The 20824-nt window shown below is 51.8% G+C and overlaps 11 protein-coding genes across 11 annotated transcripts; 7 read left to right on the forward strand and 4 right to left on the reverse strand.

The window, feature by feature from the left end:
- Nucleotides 1-354: 354 nt before the first annotated feature.
- N7510_000441 (coatomer subunit alpha) lies at nt 355-4328 on the reverse strand (the record flags this gene model as incomplete). The annotated part of the gene is made up of 6 exons (XM_056972371.1): nt 355-609; nt 662-1749; nt 1809-3707; nt 3767-4086; nt 4149-4198; nt 4299-4328. 6 exons carry the CDS (start codon nt 4326-4328, stop codon nt 355-357), a joined length of 3642 nt encoding a protein of 1213 aa, XP_056837488.1.
- A 531-nt stretch (nt 4329-4859) lies between these two features.
- On the forward strand, nt 4860-5534 carry N7510_000442 (uncharacterized protein; the record flags this gene model as incomplete). Its single annotated transcript, XM_056972372.1, has 1 exon — nt 4860-5534. One exon carries the CDS (start codon nt 4860-4862, stop codon nt 5532-5534), a length of 675 nt encoding a protein of 224 aa, XP_056837489.1.
- A 191-nt stretch (nt 5535-5725) lies between these two features.
- N7510_000443 (uncharacterized protein) lies at nt 5726-7055 on the forward strand (the record flags this gene model as incomplete). Its single annotated transcript, XM_056972373.1, has 3 exons — nt 5726-6639; nt 6697-6911; nt 6970-7055. 3 exons carry the CDS (start codon nt 5726-5728, stop codon nt 7053-7055), a joined length of 1215 nt encoding a protein of 404 aa, XP_056837490.1.
- A 489-nt stretch (nt 7056-7544) lies between these two features.
- Nucleotides 7545-8249, forward strand: N7510_000444 (beta-class carbonic anhydrase; the record flags this gene model as incomplete). Its single annotated transcript, XM_056972374.1, has 4 exons — nt 7545-7630; nt 7714-7751; nt 7818-7957; nt 8016-8249. The coding sequence occupies 4 exons, from the start codon at nt 7545-7547 to the stop codon at nt 8247-8249; spliced, it is 498 nt and encodes a 165-aa protein (XP_056837491.1).
- A 773-nt stretch (nt 8250-9022) lies between these two features.
- N7510_000445 (putative tubulin-specific chaperone c) lies at nt 9023-10408 on the reverse strand (the record flags this gene model as incomplete). Its single annotated transcript, XM_056972375.1, has 4 exons — nt 9023-9229; nt 9284-10003; nt 10060-10232; nt 10291-10408. The coding sequence occupies 4 exons, from the start codon at nt 10406-10408 to the stop codon at nt 9023-9025; spliced, it is 1218 nt and encodes a 405-aa protein (XP_056837492.1).
- A 1256-nt stretch (nt 10409-11664) lies between these two features.
- Nucleotides 11665-13494, forward strand: N7510_000446 (S53 family peptidase; the record flags this gene model as incomplete). Its single annotated transcript, XM_056972376.1, has 2 exons — nt 11665-13148; nt 13197-13494. The coding sequence occupies 2 exons, from the start codon at nt 11665-11667 to the stop codon at nt 13492-13494; spliced, it is 1782 nt and encodes a 593-aa protein (XP_056837493.1).
- A 262-nt stretch (nt 13495-13756) lies between these two features.
- On the forward strand, nt 13757-14669 carry rpnL (proteasome regulatory particle lid subunit rpnL; the record flags this gene model as incomplete). The annotated part of the gene is made up of 2 exons (XM_056972377.1): nt 13757-14326; nt 14391-14669. 2 exons carry the CDS (start codon nt 13757-13759, stop codon nt 14667-14669), a joined length of 849 nt encoding a protein of 282 aa, XP_056837494.1.
- A 179-nt stretch (nt 14670-14848) lies between these two features.
- Nucleotides 14849-16105, reverse strand: N7510_000448 (uncharacterized protein; the record flags this gene model as incomplete). Its single annotated transcript, XM_056972378.1, has 2 exons — nt 14849-15845; nt 15903-16105. The coding sequence occupies 2 exons, from the start codon at nt 16103-16105 to the stop codon at nt 14849-14851; spliced, it is 1200 nt and encodes a 399-aa protein (XP_056837495.1).
- Nucleotides 16106-16461: 356 nt separating this feature from the next.
- On the forward strand, nt 16462-18044 carry N7510_000449 (epoxide hydrolase family protein; the record flags this gene model as incomplete). The annotated part of the gene is made up of 8 exons (XM_056972379.1): nt 16462-16682; nt 16741-16874; nt 16937-17209; nt 17263-17271; nt 17326-17512; nt 17569-17689; nt 17740-17895; nt 17946-18044. The coding sequence occupies 8 exons, from the start codon at nt 16462-16464 to the stop codon at nt 18042-18044; spliced, it is 1200 nt and encodes a 399-aa protein (XP_056837496.1).
- Nucleotides 18045-18167: 123 nt separating this feature from the next.
- N7510_000450 (uncharacterized protein) lies at nt 18168-19345 on the reverse strand (the record flags this gene model as incomplete). Its single annotated transcript, XM_056972380.1, has 2 exons — nt 18168-18350; nt 19328-19345. 2 exons carry the CDS (start codon nt 19343-19345, stop codon nt 18168-18170), a joined length of 201 nt encoding a protein of 66 aa, XP_056837497.1.
- Nucleotides 19346-19828: 483 nt separating this feature from the next.
- On the forward strand, nt 19829-20796 carry N7510_000451 (DUF1917 domain-containing protein; the record flags this gene model as incomplete). Its single annotated transcript, XM_056972381.1, has 2 exons — nt 19829-19889; nt 19937-20796. 2 exons carry the CDS (start codon nt 19829-19831, stop codon nt 20794-20796), a joined length of 921 nt encoding a protein of 306 aa, XP_056837498.1.
- Between the last annotated feature and the right edge of the window lie 28 nt (nt 20797-20824).

Below are 20824 nucleotides of genomic sequence, written 5' to 3' on the forward strand. Positions count from 1 at the left end.
ATACCTAGACATCTCTGCTTTCCATGTACGATATACTACATTTTCACCATAGACCGTCCAATCTATTCCCATCGATGTAACTATAACTAGAAAAGAAAACACAAGTTGGCATACAAACTAGGATCGCTAAAGAATTATTGATCTGGCGTACAAACAGGAAAAAGACATCTAGACAATGGGTTGCGCAGGAGTAAATTTTCTCTCGCTCCCAGTCCCTCCAAAGCGCCGCCGAACACAACTTCTCCCCAATCACACAGACAATGGACCAAAAACCCATTTTTTATAACTTCATGTCAAGAGAAAAAGAAGAGAAGAGGGGAAAGGAAACCGTCAGACTTCATCATGCTGTAAGTTCTAGAACTGATTCGGCACGTAGAGACGGAGGCCGCTGGCCGGGGCACCAATCTCTGTCACCTGGGATATCCGGCAAACGGTACCCTTATACTGCGGGTGGTACTTGGCACCGGTGAAGGGGTCCGAGACACTGGGAGAGCCGCCATAGATCGGGGTGTGCGAGGCGGCGCAGATGTCGAACTCGGCAAAGGGGTCGAAGTCGATTTCAATCTTGTCTTGCGGATTGCGCTCGCACTGAGTCTTGATCTTTCGGGCCTGGTTGGGAGAATTAGCATGGATGGTTTATAACATAACCAATAAATCTTACCTGGTCTAGAAGTTTGGCGGAGCCGCCGTTGGCTAGCATGCGGTTGGCGAAGCTCAGGGCGGAAGCGTAGTTCTTGTGGGTAAAGGCGAATTTCATGGCAGCCATCAACGCCAGCTGCCGGTGAGCGACCTCGAGCTTGGGGATGGTGAAGTATGCAGACAGCTCCAGTTTCCGCTTCAGATCAGCCTCGTCATCGGTACCGAGGGCACGATGCTCCAGCTCAACCGACATCGCAAGGATGTATTCCCGAGCACTGGCGATGATCTTCTTCGCCTGCTCCGCTCCCTCTTCAGAAGACACCGTGTTGACGAGAAGAGTGTGCAGGATATCCCTGAAGATGCGAACTCCCTCCTCCAGCTTGTTGGCGCGCATGGTCGCATAGCCTTCTTGGAGGGCACTTGTGGCAACGAACTCCAGATCACGCGGGATAATGGGCAGCACCTTGCGACTTTCCGTCTCGTCAACTGTTCTCCGCACATAGTTAACGAGAGATGGGAGGCCAGCACTGGCGGGGAGGTAGGTTTTCGACGCCTTGTAGATCTCCAAGAAACGATGCTTGAGAGGAGCAAAGTTGACGGCACCCACCTGGCGGTTCAGAAGCTGCATAGCAGTGTCAAAGGAGCCAGCAGCGACATGGTCGGCTGCTAGCGGAGAGTTACGAGCCCACAGATCGGCCTCAGAGCCGCCTGCTCCAGCATCGGTGCTCTCAACGTTGACAAAGTCAACGTCCTCCTCAACATTGACATCATCACCCATGTCCCATCCGGAAGCATCCTCCTCTTCATCTTCCAGGGTATCATGAGCAACAACAGCTTCCTGCTCCTCTTCCTCAATATCGAAACCATCAGCACCGGCCTCCTCATCACCGGCTCCAACTTCCCCGAGCAGTGCTTTCTCGAAGGAAGAGTGGCCAGCAGTCTTAACCGGCCAGTTGTTCTTGAAAGTCGGCACAATCGGGTGCGCAACCTTCAAGGGCTCCTCGACTTGAGGCAAGCTGATTTGGTCTTCTGTGAGACCACAGGCTTCGAGGATGGACTCGGCCTCCTCGGTCATGCCATGCGACTTGGCGGTCAGATAAGCAAGAGGATCTGTAACAAAAAATTAGCAAATGTCATAAAAAACAACCAAGGCAGAGTCGGCAACGTACACAAATCCACCTCCTTAAACATCTGGATCCGGTCCTCAACATCACCACGATAGACGGCGTTTTGGAAACGCGAGGTGAAGTCACCCCGATGCTCAGCGATCTTAGCCATCCGAGCAAGCTTCTCCTGGTCACCCGTAGACAGGTAGAGGAAAGAGAGCTTATCGAAGTTCCGTTGCTTCTGATAGGTCATTTCGACTGTCTGGTGGTTACCGTGGGCCAGGGCCTCAACCCCGAGCTTATTCCAGTAGTTGGGACGGTCAAGTTCGCGCGCCATCTCGGTAGCAACTTCAAGGTTTCCGCATTCGAGAGCGAGGTCAAACCGGGTCTGGGGATCTTGGACGAATTGCAGAGCAATCTCCGGGTAGCCCTTCTTTTGCAAGTACGAGATGATGCTCTGGCCAACCAAACTCGAATTCTTGATGATCTGCAGCATTTCATCGTAGTTTCGCTTGACTAGGGCCAGCTTGAATCGATACTCGGTAGGATCGATTTCGAGGATGCGTGGCTGAGCACTGCGGTCGAGGCAGTAGACGTTCCGTCCCTTAACGCGCACCAAGTACACCGTCTGGTCGAGAGTGCGGATAATGCCGTTGTCACCGTTGAGGAGAGAGTACTTAACATGGTTCAGGGTCGAGTAGAGAAGCACACCGGCATCATCCCAGGTGGCACTCTTAATCCGAATGGTTTCGTGCAGAGTGCTAACCTGCTCGAGGGTCTTGGTCACGATAGTCACATTGTGCTTGCTGAGCAAAGCACAGTAGAGACCGTCGTTCGACCAAACCACGTACTTCACACCGCTGACCGCAACCTCTGCCAACTCCTTCTTCTGCTGAATATCGAAGAGAACGACCGAGGTGGGGGTGATAAAGAGGAGGCAGCCAGTGCCACCAAAGTAGATGTCGGTCGTGCCCGCCGGAGCCTTGATCGTCTTGGTCGTAGAGTTGCTGAGGTCCTTGATGTCAACCTGCTGGTTGGAGGGATTGAAGACGGCAAAACGGTTTCGGGCGACGAAGACCGCAGATGAAGCCTGACCACGCAGAGCGTCCGTGGGCTCGACGGCTCCGGTAGGATCCCTGGGCAGGTGAATCAACTCGTAAGTGCCATTGTCAGCCGGCGAAGTGACCAGAATGGCCCGCTCTGCCGGGTTGTAAGAGACTGTGCGGGGAGGAACCCAAGGGGAGCCGAGCTTGCGCAATGAGAGCATCGGGGGCGATTCAACGTTCTTGCCGAAGTCGTATGACTTGACGTGCTTCTCCTTTGTGATGTAGAAGAGTTGGTTCATATGGACCGCAGACGCAGGGCGCTCCCGCTCGAGCTTGAACACCATAACACCAGTATCGTGACCCGCAGCGAACAGGTTGATCTCGGGGTGCGCAGCGATAACCCAGAAGCGATCCGTATCACGCTTGAAGGATTGCACAGAAGTCCGCTTGTTAAGGTCCCACACTCGAATGGTCTTGTCCTCGCCGACGGAAAGGATAAGATCTTGGTGCGGGTGGAACAGACAGGCAGAGGCGTTCTGGAAATGGCCGCGGCAGGTATCGACTTCCCATGCCTTGGTTTCACTCATCCTCCACAGCTTGATAAGCCGGTCGTCGCCCGCCGACACGATCAAGGGCAATGATGGGTGGAAGGATACCCAGTTCACCCCACGATCGTGGCCCTCCAACACAAATTTCACAATCGCATCGGTGTTGCCAAACATATCGGCCTGGTTGGGATTGGAGCGGGCCATCTGATCTTCAAAGCTCATGGTCGTCGGGGCAGAGTGCTTCTTCCGCAAACCGGAGATATCCCAGATACGGACCGACTGGTCCAAGGAGGCGGAGGCGATGAGGTCCTCGGTGGGGTGGAACTGCGCGCACATCACATAATGGTTGTGGCCGGTCATCGTACAGACTAGACAAAACGCAACCGTCAGCGATGTTATCAACTCCAATGGCATGGATACTACTCACTCAATGATCGGTTCTGCCAATTCCAGATTCGGATGGTCTGGTCATCGGACGCAGACAGGATCCAGGGAAGTTCATGGTGGAAGAACACAGTGCGCACGTAGTCCAAGTGACCGTTCAGGGTAAACAAACACCGCCGAGTTTGGGTGCTCCAGACTTTGATCTTGTAGTCGTCGCCTCCCGAAACAAACAGGGGCTGGGTTGGGTGGAAATCGATTCCTCGAACGGGTCCATCGTGCTCTTCGAATCGGTCAATGAGCGTTCCCATGCGGTAATCCCACAGTTGGATGGTCGAGGAGTGAAGGGAGACGAGAATCCATGGCCTGGTGGAGGGTCAGCATTGATGCTCGGGCGTGTTTAGGGTCACCCCGCGGGACCAACTGACCGTTTGGGGTGGAATGCGATCCCCTTGGCTCGCGAGGATTTCGACTCAAACTGAACGTGGCAGAAGAATTAGCAGCTGCAATTGGCCACGACGACAGAGTTGCCGCCCTCGAGCCAGAGTGGTAACATCGGGGCCAATCGAGGGGCGTACCTTTGTGAGCATGTTTGGAGAGGACTGCATCTTGGGCGAGTGGCCGGAGCCGCACCATAAAAGTAGCAAGCTCCGTTAGGCAGTGAAGAGATCAAAGCAACCACCGCATCCACCGAGAAACCAGGGGAAGAGGGGGTGGAGGGAGTGGATGAAGATGGGCTTTGAGGTGAACAGACAACAAGAGCGAGGGTAAACTAAACGTGGACTCTTGGTGCAAGCGAAAGGCCGGGGCCAATCAGGGGGAAGGCGGTGAGTGCTGTCTATCGGGATGGACGAGGCAGTCACTAGGAGTCGAGCATTATGATCAGGATTGTCACTGGCGAGAGGAGGAATTCGACGGTGACGAATTCGGTAGCGGGAATCTGGTAGCGGGAATCTTGTTGCGTTGTCGACTGGACGTCGTGCGGGTCTGTTCGCGGTGGGAAGCATCTGGAACGGATGATGTTCACGAGTTTCTAGCTACTTCCTTCACCATCGATCGCTTCAGCGCTCCCTCACCTACCACAGAAATAAACAATTCAAGATGCCACTCAAGCTAGAATTCACCAAGGATCCACCACTATGGCAGAACACTCTCCTCTGAGCAATTCAATCCCTATGCATGACTCCGTTCTGCACGACTCGGGCTCCGATATTGCCTCGGAGGATCGAGGGAACAACACCCCTGCAGACGGCAGCGGCCACAGCTTGAATGAATCAGGACCGTCAACACCGCTTCAGACCACCGACAGTGTCACAGACAATGTCACCGTCAAGCCATACGCCATCGAAGAGCCTGACGATGACCGGCCGGACGATGACTGGGCTCCGGTCGCCCAGAAAGAACTACCTTGTCTTCCGGACAATTTTGAACGCTGGCAGCGTGAACTGGCCGATTACATGAATGATCTGGACTCGGCCACGGACTCTTCCCACGCATGGACCCATCCAAGTAGTCCCAAAAGAGGCAAGAAGAGAAAGCCAACCGGCACAGGCCACCTCCATCCTCTGAACTGTCACCCGTTCGGATCACGAAGCAGATCGCAAGATACCCATTCTACAGGCCTCTGCCCCAAGAGACCACGACGACGCAGCAAACACCCCAAGGAAGATGGTCCCATCTCGCTACACGATTTCCGAGAAGCTAGAGAAGCCCAATCGAGCGCCAGCTCGAGCCCTGACGGGCGATCGACCGATACGAGCAGTACGGAGACGATGAACGATACTCCGATGGGCGACGAGATGGACATCGACTGATTTGACCGTCCGACACAAGACATCATACCACGTGACATACCGTAATAGGCAGTCGGTATGCATTACGTCACTTGGCATCACCGGCCTTGAACAGTGCCCCAATTAAAGGTTCTGGGAGCTTGTCATCTTCCGTATCTTCCATGATTCTCAGTCCAACGTTGTCAATTGCTCACAGGAGTCTCTGGATTGCCATGTCTACTCGAACATCATCCCGTCAAGCAGCCCAAAAGGCGAAAGAGGCTATAGCGAGCACCAGCGAGGTAAAGGAAACTGGATCTAAGCGCAAGGGACCAGTGCAGAAGGCCCCGGCACCCAAGCGAGAGAAGAAAGAGACCAAATTGCCCGAAACAAGCGAAACCAAAGCTCCGGAGCCAGCCAAAGCTGCAGAGCCCGCCAAAGCTGCAGAGCCCGCCAACGCTGCAGAGCCCGTCACGGAAGGCGCCAAGGAGGAAGCCAAGCCAGCATTGGAAAAGAAGGACTTACCGGATGGACCGGCCAAGGACAATCAAACCACCGAGGCTGGGGTTCGAACGTCCCAGGAAAGAGAGAATGTCGTGTCATCCAACATCCTCGAGAAAGGCATCATCTATTTCTTCTTCCGTCCTCGAGTGAATGTGGAAGATCCCCACGGTGTGGGTGATGTTGCCCGAAGCTTCTTTGTGCTTCGACCTACCCCTAAGGGTGCAGAGCTGGATCACAACCAAGGACCCGTCGACCGGGATGCTAGATGCCGCTTGATGCTTCTCCCGAAGAAGAAGTTCCCGACTTCAGCCAAGGAGAGAGACATGGGCTTTGTAGAGAAGGCCGGACAGACCATGCAGCAATTGCAGGAGAAGTTTATCGCTGGAGAAAAGTATCAGACTTCCACCCAGGGTGAACGCACTGTGCAGGAAGCGAGGCCCTATGCAGAGGGTGTCTATGCGATCACCTCTACGCGCAAAGCATCCCATCTGGCCTATATCTTGACCATACCTGCTGAACTGGGCGAGATCCAGGAAAACTTCGGCTTACGCAGCAAGGGAAGCTGGATCGTCCAGTCCAAGAATCCGAAGTTCCCCGGCCCATCTTTTGCTCAGCTGCCCAAGGAACCAGAGTACCCTGAACCGTGCGTATAAGCCCACAAAGTATAAAGCATAGTGCAGCATTGCTTAATGGTTTCTAGGATTCGCGAAAAGTTCGGCGATCTACGATGGATCCCCCTCGAGCCGGAGTTCCTTGACTATCCTAATGCCCAATTCCTTATGATTGGTGAGGCCCAGAATGAACTTGGGAAGGCCGCGGTCTCAGAAGGGCTCAAGGAGCCGCACCAGCAGGAGCCTGGGCAGGAAGTAGAGAAACTGGAGCAGGAAAATGAAAATCGGGTCGAGTCGCTGCAGGGTAAGACTGGACATAGAGCTGCTATCGAGTTCACCATCAAGTTCACACGTTTTCCCAGGAGACCAAACCATCTACCAGGACCTTGGCCTGGAAGCTCAAAAGTATCCTTCGTTCAAAACCACTTGGACCAGCACTTCCTCTTAATACTTGATTTTATGTTAACGTTTTTCAACCATATGACTTTTTTTCCCGGTTCTAAAGTGGCTTGAGTCTGTTCAGCTGATTCGCTGACAGTGCTTACGATCTAAAAGTATGCTTTTATCATGAGAAGTGCAAAGAAACAAAAGCAAAAAGACGTAAAAAGCCCACTATGGCGCGACTCCCAGCAGACCAGCACATGTAAATCAAGCTCTCAAAAACAAATCATCGTCATGCACCTATCACGTGAAGCACGGAACTATCATTGGATATTAACAGATGAGGAAGAACACCCCGGGCTGGTATGATGGTGTAATTGGCTAGCCATCCATGTTAAGTTGTATCACGCCATCGTAGCCCAGAGTAACAGAATATCTCCTCATACTGAATGGCAGAGACATACAAATGCGGGGAAATCATCGCCTTAAATACGTGTGTCTATCTTCTAAAATCACCTTGTCATTTCCTTTGACTTGATCCTGCGAACCCATCGTCATGTCTGTCGCCAAAGAAGTCGAATCTGCGAATGCGAACTATGCAGCGTCCTTCACTAAAGGCGATTTGCAGCTTCCCCCACAGAGGTAATTCATCACATCTTTGATAGATATATTAGTCCGCCATTTAAGCATATAAAGCGGATCCTGATATCTGACCAAATCTATAGGAAGGTGGCCATCGTGGCATGCATGGATGCTCGACTAGGTAAGATCTCCGACATGAATAAATTTCTGCTTCATCTATATGAAACTATCTCACACCACAGTAAAGACACCGCTCGCGCTCTAGGCCTCGAAGAAGGCGACGCCCATGTGATTCGCAATGCCGGAGGGCGAGTAACCGATGCACTGCGAAGTATCATTATTTCGCAACAGTTGCTCGGCACCCGGGAGATCATTATTGTGCACCACGTATGTAGTCACTCACCAAGATGATATCATTTAGCAAGTGCTGAACACTCATTCTTAGACCGATTGTGGGATGCTCACTTTCACGGACGAGGTTATCCGTGACAAGATCCGTTCGGATCTGAATCAGAATGTGGACCATATTGCCTTTCTGCCTTTCAAGAATTTGGAGCAGAGTGTTTTGGATGATATCAAAATCCTGAAAGATGATAAGTTGGTCCTGGATGTTCCGATTACCGGGTACGTGTATCAGGTTGAGACTGGGAAGATTGTTAAGGTGGGAGAGAGTAAATAGGCATTTGATAGTTACTGAGTGTAGGCAGAAAGTCGCGATTGAGTTAGGATACAAACATATATTTGCGCAACTATGCTACAGTTACAGAAAAAGAAAAAAAAAGCTCTTTCCCTTTCTTTAAATTCATCGAAGATGATCCTGCATATTATCCATTCGACTGAACACCCCCGGTTGACTCGCAATGTGAGTGTCGTCTCGCTTCACCAGGAAGACTTGCAAGGGCAAGACATGTCGACGACCATGGGAGGCACAGCACCCCAATGGAGAGGTCAAGACGTTGGCTGATGCACTAGGCTCGAAGTTTGACCACTTCTATAAGAAGCAGAACAAAATTAGTGGGAGCAGTGTGACTGAGGCTATCGTACTGATAACGAGATGCCTGTTGAGTACTTGGGCCTTGGGGGGCCATGCATCGGTTGGAGAGCGGCATATGAAGCATATGGCTAATTGGGAAGATGTTCACCGATTAGTTTGCGTACCGTTTCGGCTGTTCAGTCTAGAGAGTGTAGGAACTGAGATATCGCAAAACAAAAATACTTGGCAGATAATGTGGCTTTTGATTTTCTGTCAATGAATTACTGGTACATAGAAGCAGACGTTAGTGCGGATTAGGAAGTCCAGCCTGAATCGTGCAAACAATTTGAGTTGCAATCGTGAAAAAAGCAGGGAGGCAATGAAGGAAATATGAGAATGAGAACGGCAGTCTCGCAGAGAAAAGTAAAACAGGCGTTAAAATCATCGTTACTTCCAATTCCCAAACCAGAGCCAGTGAACTAGCCTTTCACAAGCTTGATAGCATGTAAAATATCATCGAGAGACCACCCGGGCCCGCCAGGGACAATCTCTGCCCACACCTCCTCTGGAACTGCATCATTGGGATCCAGAAGGCTCCAGTTGGGGCTGGGCTCCGGCTTGATCCACTTGAAGTCCTCAACCTGACTCCAGCGGTCTTCGTGGTCGACACGATCATGGTCCAGGGCCTAGAGCAGTAGGTTAGTAAATGACCCCTCCGGAGATTTTTGACGACGGCTTACATAGGCTCTGGGTATCCGACCAAATCGGATGTTGGAACAATCCTCAATAATGGGGTTGCTCGAGCAGCTGAGATAGACGTCGACGTCGTGGCAGTTGTGCATGCGAAACTGGCGACATGAAACCACCAACACACTATGCTCGACACCGGTGATATGCGCGGGACCATTGACCTGGCCGCAGATGAGGAGACTTTCGTCGACCCCCTTAATGGTCAGACTTGCGTATGGCTTCCCATCGGCAGTGGGAATGGACATGTCCACCACGCAGTGGCGCAGAGAGGTCATGGACGCTGGGACGGTGGATGTTGATCCCGAAGCTGGGAGCATGATGTGGAGGCCGTAGTGATCGTTCACCGACACAGACGACACAGAGGTCGCGGCGAATGAAGGGCCTTCTTTCTTCTCGGGCTTAGGTTTCAGTCCACCCTCAAGAGACACTGGGGGCAAAGAAGTGGGAGCAAGCTCGGGCCGTTCCTGATGCTGCTTCTCCGGCTCATTCAGTGGGGTGGATGGGTTTGGCGTCTGGAAAGCGGAAGAATCCGCCGACGAAGTCCCAGGTGAACGATACCCTGGAATAGTGCGTCGGCCTTGGGCGGCCAAGGTGGCGGCGTCGGAGAGGGAGATGGCGGACGCATTTTTCTTGGTCTTGAAAGTGAACTTGTAGCGGGGCTCAAATGCTGCTCGGGTCTCACTCAACTTGTCCTGCAGCGCTTTGATTGCCTGCGGGAAGGTCAGTCAGCATACTTGACCAACAAACATCCATGACACTCGCCTACCTCGGCATAGACCCGTTGATCGTAGGTGGGGATGTAACTGGCGGCATCTCTGACTTCATTCGACAACCGCACAATTCCAGCGAGGCAATGGTCCGTCGCATCCACACGCTCCCCGCCGATTAAAGAGGTATCCGCAAGACGATCCATTTGCTCTTGCAGCGCTGTTTTAAGGGCTGTCAGAAATTATACACCCGACAAGATTAGAGTGGAGTCCTTTTCAAGGACACATACAAGTGATTTCATGCTGGAAGTAGCGGAAGAACCGCTCTTTCAGCGGGATGTCGGATTTCGAGATGGTCTGGTTATCCGCCGACAACCGACGGACGTGCTGGACGTCCGACTCAGCCATGGTGGATTGGGATGGTTGAGGAGGAAAGATTGATGACCGCGGGGTCAGAGAGCTGTCACTGTAGATATCGCGGGCAGGGTGGAATGCTGTGATGACGTTGTTTCGAGTTCACCCCGATCATGCGCCTCGCAAGGCCGTGAAGCTGCAAGACAATGTCGGAATGAGGAGATTGTGAGGAGAATCGCTCTGGCAGGTTAGAATGCCACGCCAGAAAACACTGATAGCAACAACCGTTCACAGTGACGTCGATCATCCCGCATCCCGCTGGATCTCGGCGTGGAGATGTTCCGGTGTGATTATCAGGCCACAAGGCACCAACTATCGATTTCGGTAAATGCTGTTACACAACCCTTGCTCTGTTCTGTTCCAATCAAGGACCTATCGAGCCGGGTACGCGTGTGGACCTATTAGATGCATTCTTGACACTCGTGAATATTGGGTACAAGGCTGGATTGCCAAAGCTACCCGAAATGGCAGTCAATAGGGGAAAGGTTAGGTCTACAAGCTATCCCTTCCAGTGCGGGAGTGGTGCAATTTGGTCTGCTCTTGGAGAGATTCAGTGTAAAAGTACCATCGGGCCTCTGGAGCTCAGTGGTCGGATTAAATCCTAGTGTCATCGATGGCGTTGGGATTGGGGCGAGGAAACAAAGAAATCCGGACCCTGGGCAGTGTGCTATTACACCCCTACGACCTGGACTGGTCTACTTCGCTCGTTTTGGTAGGGATGTGAAGAGCTAGCTCTGGCTAACGGTTCGTGGGCGTTAAGAGGCCCATTTGCCGGGCTTTCCTCCGCAACACGGCCATGCTGGTTAACCTCCTAGTGGCCAGCGGGATACGGGGATTTGGGGCTGTGGTCCACGGAATCACCCCCTGACTTACCCCGCAGAATAAGTATTCCGCTCTATTGAAGTATAAAAAGAGTAAAGTGCCACAGTCCGGCCAACGTTATTTGCACTCGACGGCGTCACTCCTCATCGTTGAGTGGATAGCTTGACTGTATAGTGGGAGCGGTGCTATCTCTTCAATTTGGCGCAGTGTGTTGGTTGACAGATTTCCCGCAATCCGCTGTATATAGTTACTCGGAACGATCATGTAGTTGGAGCAATTTAATCGTGTTATACATACCAGCACGTGTTCATGAACTTCCGGTTCGGCGCGTTCCGATGTGTCGCCCATTCCTATAACAGCAAGACAGGCACTGGGACCAATTCATTTCTGCAGTTTCCGTGCGAGATAACACTCACTGCAAAGCCTCGATGAGTCCACCCCTTCTGCTTCTAGTTATATGCTGCTTCCAGCTAGGCTTGGCCGTTGGATCCAGCTACCGGTCAGTGGAGCAGCTGGAAAGCGTACCTCATGGATGGTCAAAACGAGGTATACCGCCAGCCTCCAAGCGCATGACATTCCATCTGGCGATTGCGCAGACCGAAACTGCCGAATTTGAGAAGAAGGTCGTTGAGCTCTCCACTCCAGGCCATCCAACGTATGGACAACATATGAAACGCAGCGAAGTGGAGGACTTCCTGCGTCCCTCGCCTGATATCTTGTCGCAGATTCTGTCGTGGCTGGAATCCGAGAATGTCTCGATAGAAACCATTGAGACCAATCGCAACTGGATTAAATGGCAAGCGTTCGTCCCGCAAGCCGAGAAAATGCTGAAGACGCGCTTTTTCCACTACCACAACGACGACAGTCAGACCTCGGCCATCAGGACCCTGAGCTATTCCGTGCCTGAAGAGCTACACCCCTATATTGAGATAATTCAGCCAACCACTCGATTTGGAAATCTCGGGCCGCACAGAGCCCTACCTTTAGCCCAGCCTATTGTGGCAACGCCCGAGGATTTGGCAAGCGGCTGCGACAGGCTCATGACGCCAGATTGTCTTCGGGATATGTACGGGCTGTACGACACGCATGCAAAACCCGATCCACGAAATCGACTGGGAATATCTGGGTTCCTGGAGCAGTATGGCCGGTATTCCGACTTCAACAACTTCATGGATCAGTTCGCGCCAAACCACACAGACGCCAACTTCACCGTCGTGTCCATAAATGGCGGACTGAATGATCAGGATTCGTGGAGCGGAAGTACAGAGGCAAGCTTGGATATCCAGTACGCCCTCTCCGTGGCCTACCAAGCCTCGGCCACCTATTACACCACCGGAGGACGCGGGCCCTTGGAAGCGGAAGCAGATCAGCCCAATGCGAGTGACTCGCAGAACGAGCCGTATCTGGACCAGCTCCAGTATCTGATAAATCTTCCAGACGATGAGTTGCCTGCAGTGCTCTCCACCTCATACGGAGAATCCGAGCAGAGCATTCCCGCCTCGTACGTGACATCTGTCTGCAACTTGTTTGCCCAACTAGGTGCTCGTGGGGTGTCGGTGATTTTCAGCAGTGGAGACTCTGGAGCTGGAGGGTCGTGTCTGAGCAATGATGGAACAAATCAGACCAAATTCCTCCCGGGCTTCCCAGCCTCTTGTCCCTTTGTCACGGCCGTCGGTGGGACATACGGTACCGCTCCTGAAAAGGCGATCGATTTCTCTGGAGGCGGGTTTTCAGAGCTGTTTTCCCGTCCTTCGTACCAGGACGATGCAGTGAATGGTTACCTGAATCGTCTGGGTGACGAATGGGATGGACTGTACAACCGGACAGGAAGAGCCATCCCCGACATAGCAACTCAAGCCAGCAATTTCGCCATCCGCGACCACGACACATACCTGAAGATCAGTGGCACAAGGTTAGTAGCTCCTGGTTTTAGATGACGGCTTCATTTGACATCAATTAGTGCCGCAGCGCCTGTATTTGCTGGCATCATTTCCCAACTGAACGCAGTTCGTCTGGCGCAGGGTCTCCCTCGAATGGGATTTCTCAACCCGTGGTTGTATTCTGTGGGTCAATATGGATTCACAGACATTGTAGAGGGCGGCTCCCGGGGATGCCATGGAACGACCGATGCTGGACTCAGCACCCCGTATGTGCCGGGTGCTGGATGGAATGCCACCGAGGGATGGGATCCAGCAACAGGGTTGGGCACGCCTCTTTTTCAAACGATGGTCCAGCTGGCTCTGTTTGACCATGTTTAATGCTGTTAATGTTAATGTTAATTCATAGTAATTATTGGATTCGAATGTGTGTTGTGTACAAGAGTCGAAGAGAGCAAACAAAGAACCTGATCAATCAGGCTTATATATCACGTGACTCTCAAGCTGACCGCCGCAGCTCCGTCACCAAGCTGGACAGCAACTGTCCATCCTCTCTCCCCTGTCAACTCTATCGCCATTGCAACCAGTTCGCGAGCTTACCCACATCCATACCTCTCTCCATCCTCATTATCTCCCGCACATCATGGCTGCCGACCTGAAATCCCTTGTTTCGGAGCTCCACAAGGCTCTGGAGCACAAGCAACTCGACGCCGCCAACAACCTCCTCAGTCAAGCCAAGCGCGCCCTCCTCCTCCAGAACGCACTGGTCCCGACCGCATCCACATCTCCACAACTTGTGGCTTTGGCGCGGCAGGTCCTCGAGCTGGGCGCTCTCGCCGCCATCCGACAGACTGACGCACAGGCCTTCACACGGTACTACCAGCAACTGCAGCCGTTCTACGACCTTGAGCGGGATGCAGGCACGCCCGGCTCAAATGCATCCAAGATGGATTTCAGCACCAGCCAGCGCAGCAAGATCACGGGGCTGTACCTGCTCCTCCTGTTGAGTATGGGCGACAGCGCGAACTTCCATACCGTGCTGGAGGGATTGGTCGAGGAGGCTATTTTGAAGGGCGGTCGTATCGATGATGATGCCTACATCAAGTATCCGGTTGATCTGGAGCGGAACTTGATGGAGGGGAGCTATGATAAGGTGTGGCGGGAGACCAAGTCGGAGCGGGTTCCCTCCGAAGACTTTGGGTTGTTTTCGAATGTAAGCGAGCGCCTTTTTTCCTTATGATTGTTATCAGGGACTAATAATCACTCTTTTGTCACAGGTTCTCATCGGCACCATCCGCAGCGAAATCGCCGACTGCTCCGAAAAAGCATATCCATCCCTGCCCATCTCCAATGCCAAGAATCTCCTCTTCCTCGAGTCGGAGGGTGCTGTCATCGAGTTTGCCCAGCAGCGCGGCTGGATTCTTCGTGACGGCCGGATATATTTCCCCGTTGAGCCTGAAGCTGCTGCCCGGTCCGAGAAAGATATCCTGGTGGCCAGCGGCACAGTTATTGAGAATACGCTAGGCTACGCCCGGGAGCTGGAGACAATTGTCTAAGTGTATTCTTTCTCTGTGTGTTTATTGGGCCTGGTTGCGGATGTACTTGTATACCTGTCGCTATTTTTGCATTGTGCTTCGTCTAGCGTGTTCATGACAACAATCATGCTTATAGATCTGTCTTGAGCGTAGGATCATGATCATCATATGTAGTGTGTTGCCTTCACTCGACTTCGTTCTTATTGCACATCCACAGTCCACACACAGACTCGTCGGTCGTAGAAACTACTCGACACGCAAAGCAATTCCGCCGACTCGGACGGCCCCTTCCACACATCACTGGCATAGTTCATGCTCTCATGCTCCGTGAACTCCGCCAGGACTTCAATTCCCCATTCACATCCCTCATAAGAAACCCGCACGACCCTCGTGCCAGCATGCATACAACTCGCCAGCACCAAGAAGCACCATCCATCAGCGACTCGAGTAGTTTTTATTACCTGTAACCGCCAAACACCACCACCGAGGCCTTGCTCGGCCAGGACCTCTCCTCTGCGCGTGGCATGGTACACCCGCAAACTCTCATCGTAGCTTCCAGTCAAAAGAAACGGTGCGCCGTCAATTAACGGAATTGGTAATGGAAGAATAGCCGTGACGCCAGCGGTGTGATGACGAGATCGGTCGTCATGGGCAATCACGGGAGACGAGAGGCGCTCAATTTCTGATTCGGAGGCTGATGGCTCCAGGCTGAATCGACGGGTATGCAGGGATCCGAAGTCATCGCCCGTGAACATGAACGGGATATCATGACCCTCCTCCGACTTGGGGTCTGGATCAAGTGGTTCTCGGTATGTAGCAAGCGCGACAAACCAAACCTCGATCATCTGTCTTGCGGCGAAAGTGCCCCATTCGTCAATACTGTCTTCATCGAGCAGACTGCGTTCCGTCCCGAAGACGGCTGTCCGACTATCGGAGAAGGTAACTGCAAAGCCATCGGCTGTATCTTGCCGGAACCAGCTCTGTGGCACCCAGGCCAGAAACAATGCCGGGATAGCCGGGTCTTCGTGGACCTGTTTGGTCCATTTGTGCTTGAGAATTGGGCGTGAGGACTCCGTCGACACTTGGAAAAGAGCTACGGACCCCACACTGCTGGCGATGGCGAGTGTATTCTGGTCTGTTGGGTGGAAGTGCAGGTCAAAGACAGCGTAGGGCAGAGCGAGTCTTTGGATTTGGGATCTGGGATGTCGTTAGCATTTGATCTGAGATGGTTGGTTTTTGTTTTTGTTTTCTGACAATGTCTTGTGGACAGGATCTAGGTGCCACAATTGTAGGCTTCCGGTCTTGGTCTGCTGGATGTCTCCATCCTCATCTTTGGTTTCGGTTAAAAGGTAGGTGCCGACGACAAAATAGTCGGGCCACGCGGGACAAAATTGGAGGCAGCTTGGTGGTTGGTCTAGAAAGACTGTGGTTGCTGATTGAGGGTGTTGTGCGGACATTGCAACGTGTGTCTCGTCAGCTCAAGTGGTAGTGTAGAGTGTGATACACCGACGCCTTGTATCTCTGCCCAAGTCGATGTTGTTGAACGGATATATATCGGGAATGGTTCTCGGCCTCCAGGGTGCGGGCGGTGAGAATGCCATAGTATCTGAGGAATCAAAGACGGTCTTTGCAAGTATGAAGCGAAACAATAATATTTGTCATATGGACCTCGTAGTATCTGCTTCGAATCAAAGATTTGTAATGCATCATTCTCTCTGAAGACAGACCCCGCTTGGCACATGACAAGGCTGCACTGACCGTCCAAAGACAACTACCTTAATTACCTACACTACACTACACGATTACACGCAACATGCCTCTCCCGTTCAGCACTCTACCCTCCACCGCGAGGGTCTCGCTGACCCCTTTCAAAGCCGAAATCCCCAAAGCCAAGCTCTCCGAGCTCAAGCAACTGATTGAGGTCTCCAAGCTCGCACCACGCACGTACGAGAACTCCCAGACAGATGGACGCTATGGCATCACGACCGACTGGCTCGTCGCAATGCGCGAGCAGTGGCTGTCATCCTATCAGTGGTACTACAGCATTTCTCAAAACATAGTAGTGAAACATGCAACTAACGAACCCTCGCAGGAAAACCTCCGAAGACCGCATCAATAGCTTCCCGCAGTTCACAACTAACATAGAAGGCATCGAGATCCATTTCGTGGCTCTTTTCTCCGAAAAGAAAAATGCAGTTCCGATCTTGCTACTTCATGGATGGCCTGGTATGCTGGCTTGTTAACTCTGTCCCCGGTGTGTTGAGCTGACCTTTTTGTTTAATACATAGGAAGCTTCCTGGAGTTTCTCCCTATGCTCCAATTGTTTCGGGAGGAGTATACTCCCACTACCTTACCATACCACTTAATCGTGCCCTCATTGCCGGGCTACACTTTTTCATCTGGGCCTCCTCTAGATCGAAACTTTGAGATTACCGATGTTGCCCGGATCATGGACCAGCTGATGAAAGACGTCGGCTTTGAAAGCGGGTATGTTGCCCAAGGCGGCGACATTGGCAGTCGCATTGCTCGAAACTTGGCTGTAGATCATGACAGCTGTAAAGGTATGAAATCCCTCTAAGATAAAATAATGCACGTCGATCTGACACAATGTCAGCGGTGCATCGTGAGTAGTTACTTCCCGTCCAAGTGAGGAATGAATACCAACACAGGCTGGAAGTCAATGTTTGTTTCATGAGACGGCCAGACGGCATGTCTGATGACAACCTCAGTGTGTTTGAGAAGCGAGGTATTCAGCGCATGACAGATTTTATGTCCACGGGCGCTGCATACGCCATGGAGCATGGTACGCGCCCGAGCACCATCGGCCATGTCCTATCCACCAGCCCGGTTGCACTTCTAGCATGGTAAGTGCAAATAAACACTGCAGATGGACCATGCAGTACAATACTGAGATGTTTAGGATCGGCGAGAAGTTTCTTGAATGGGTCGACGACGCTCTTTCACCCGAGGCAATCTTGGAATCAGTCACACTTTACTGGCTGACCGAGACATTCCCTCGAGCAATCTACGCCTATCGTCTGGTACGTTTTCGTCCGGAGAGATATCTTTTTAACTAATAGATTACCTCCAGAATTACCCCCCGCCGCCTATCCCGGCGAGCAATGATCCCCGTTGGTATATCAAGAAGCCGTTTGGATTCTCTTCCTTTCCCATGGAGCTCGCACCGGTCCCCCGCTCGTGGGTGGAAACAACAGGCAACTTGAAGTACTGGGAACAGCACCAAAAGGTAACTGTTTATTCCGGGATATGACCACAAATGCTAACAAGTATGGCTAGGGCGGACACTTTGCAGCGCTGGAACAGCCTCAAGCTTTGAAGGCGGACGTGACCAAGTTTGTGGAGCAGGAGTGGCCTGGGATTGTAGGAGGAAATTGAATTTGATGTGCATGAGTGACATTCGTCCCGTTGCTTGATTATTTTATGAGCAATGTATTCCTCTTAGGGAGGCAATGTGTATCAGACTGTCTAAAGCGTGATAGTCTCTTATAACTCGTATTCCTAGACACTACCCTGCTCTGACTCTCCCGAAAGCTTGACCTTATCCCTCCAAGAACTGAAGTACTCCCTGCTTTTTGGCCAGGCTAATCTCATAGCTGGAATACTGCTTGCGATCATTGCGATTGAAATCTCCACAACGGAGCAGTAATATATTGGGACCGTGTCGTAAGAAGGATCGTTACCCTTGTAGAGATGGACGACATAGGCTAGCCGCACCGCAGCTGCAACACATGTACTGTATCATAATTTCATCGTCAGAAGACCTCTTAAGGCAAAAAATATAGGTAGAGTCCTACATAAAGGCTGCAGAGCAAAGAAGCCCTAGTGCCTTGATTCTCTTCTTCCAAGTGACGTGTAATGCTAGAGAGAAAATAAGTTAGCACGAAAAACAACATAGTAATGGCCCAGGGAACAAACTGAGGATGGTTTTTATAGGCAATACTCCAATCCACAGGTTCGTCAGAAGAAATAGTACCGCAACATCACACCAAAAGATCAATTCAGAGATGCAAGCGGCTTTCCCTTCGTCGGTCATGATCCAGAACGACCCCACTGGATCACACTGGAATATCGCAGTGAAAATGAATGCAATGGTCATGCAAGTGACAAATACAATGGTGATGATGATTATAATGCGAAGGTTTCGGAATAAGCGGAGGTAGAGAAATAAGATGCTGAGTTTAATAAACCCACTGGCGGCGGCGTAGAGGACTTGGGTTGCCAATCGAATCTGCAGTTGGACTTAGTGAAAGGTCCCTTTCAAAGAGTTAAAGGGCCTAAAACGGACATGTCCAAGGAATACAGTATCTGGCCCTTTGGTTTGTGCTCTTTTCCCCGTTCCATGTCGCACACCTGGACAAGTTAACGGCTTGAAAAGAAATGTTGCAATGTGCGAACTCACCTATGGCAATAGAAATGAGTGTGCCAATGGAAAAGATCACTGCAGCCACGATACACCAATCATCTATCCCATTGGTTTTCGAGATGATGAACCGAGCAATTAACCTTGCGACGACGACCGCTGTGGCTATCGCGATGAGCACTGTGGAAATGACAATAAGGGCCACTCCTTCACTTGAAGGACGACTTAAAGGACTCTGGAAGATGGTTAGCGACAGACGATTACATAACAACTAGGAATCCAATATGGATAGACGTACGTAGCTAAGATCGTGCATTCCTGAGTGGCGCGTTGTCTGAATGCTCCATGGCCTCAGACGCCTTGACTTTCCGGAGTGTTTAATGAGATAAATGAAAAATTTGCCACGGCAGTTACGGCTACGGATTCAGGAGCGAAGATAAATCATGAGCACAAGGGACAATTTCCTTGGGTTGGGCGGTTGGCCAATCAGGTTTTCCTGGTGCATCTCGTATTTCCTTTTAGGGCTGCTGGAGACGTCATGCCGTCTGTTATCACATTTGAACCTCACGCAGTGGCATGGCGGATGACTAAATAGAACATGGACTCAATCTGATGTCATGGTTGTTTACACTTGGATTCTATCCTCTTGTTATCTCACCTTCCACTTACTCGGGGCAACATACCATCTTCCCTCGAATGGGTATTCAATCATAGAACTCCAAAATGTATGATCTGCACGTCCCCACACTGATAAGATCGATCCACTTTCCTTTTCTTCAACAACCACCATCAATCAACCATGCCGTCATCCACCACCACAAGCCCTGACTCCATTTTCTCCGATGAGTCCAGTTTCTACGGTGAACACTACGACACGAACATGATACACGTCCACTGACAGACCCAGGTGACGCCGATGAACAAGCCCGTCTGGAAGAGCTAGTAGCTACCTACGATCCAGAACCCTACTGGTCAGATACACACCCCTACCAGCTCTCCACGCGTCAGTACGAGCAATACGCTGCGAAGAATCCACCACCAACCAAGAAAGAGCCTCTCCCCTCCACCAAATCCCCACAATACCTACCGCCCAACCGCCGCGGAGCAAACGAATCAGTCCCACACTTCCTCTCGCGGCTCCCGCCGTCCACTACCCAAGTCGGCGAAACGGGCCCGTGGATCTGGGCATACGGGGATCCATCAACACGCAAGACAGAGGATTGCGACTCATCCGAGCTCGTCCGGCGGGGCACGGAGCTGCTACGCGAATACGAAGACGAAAGCGCCTCGCTGCGCGCCGCGCTCGATGCCTCCGGCGCGAAGACGACCGCGCCACTCACGCGGAAATTGAATGTTCTCCGACGAGGGCTGGAAACGAATATCGCCTCCGTGGCGCGAGAGACAAGGACGCTGTGCGGGAAGTGGATGCTTTTCCCTACTGTGGACCGGGTGGATTCCGTTTGGAGTACTGTGGTCCAGGCCATGGAGGACGGTCGACTAGGCGATACTGCCAAGGTTGCGCCAGATGATGGAAGCGGTGGAGGGCAGGCGCGCTTGATTTGTGTGTATACGGCGAATTACGAGGATAAGGAGGATGTGAAGCGCGTGCTGAATGGATTGGTGGATGTAGGGTTGGTTAATGTGGATCAAAGACCGATTTACTACAAGTGCGATGCATATACGTTGCTGGATATCAAGTCGAAGAATGACTTTGGGCTGAAGGCGAGTTTGTTTTCCAGTCGGGATGTGCTTTCAGGGAAGATTTGAGGGGCATTTGCAGAGACGTGAAGAAAAG

Source organism: Penicillium lagena (assembly GCF_028827675.1).
Source record: "Penicillium lagena strain IBT 129212 chromosome Unknown utg000001l_segment0_segment0, whole genome shotgun sequence".
Taxonomy (NCBI): domain Eukaryota; kingdom Fungi; phylum Ascomycota; class Eurotiomycetes; order Eurotiales; family Aspergillaceae; genus Penicillium; species Penicillium lagena.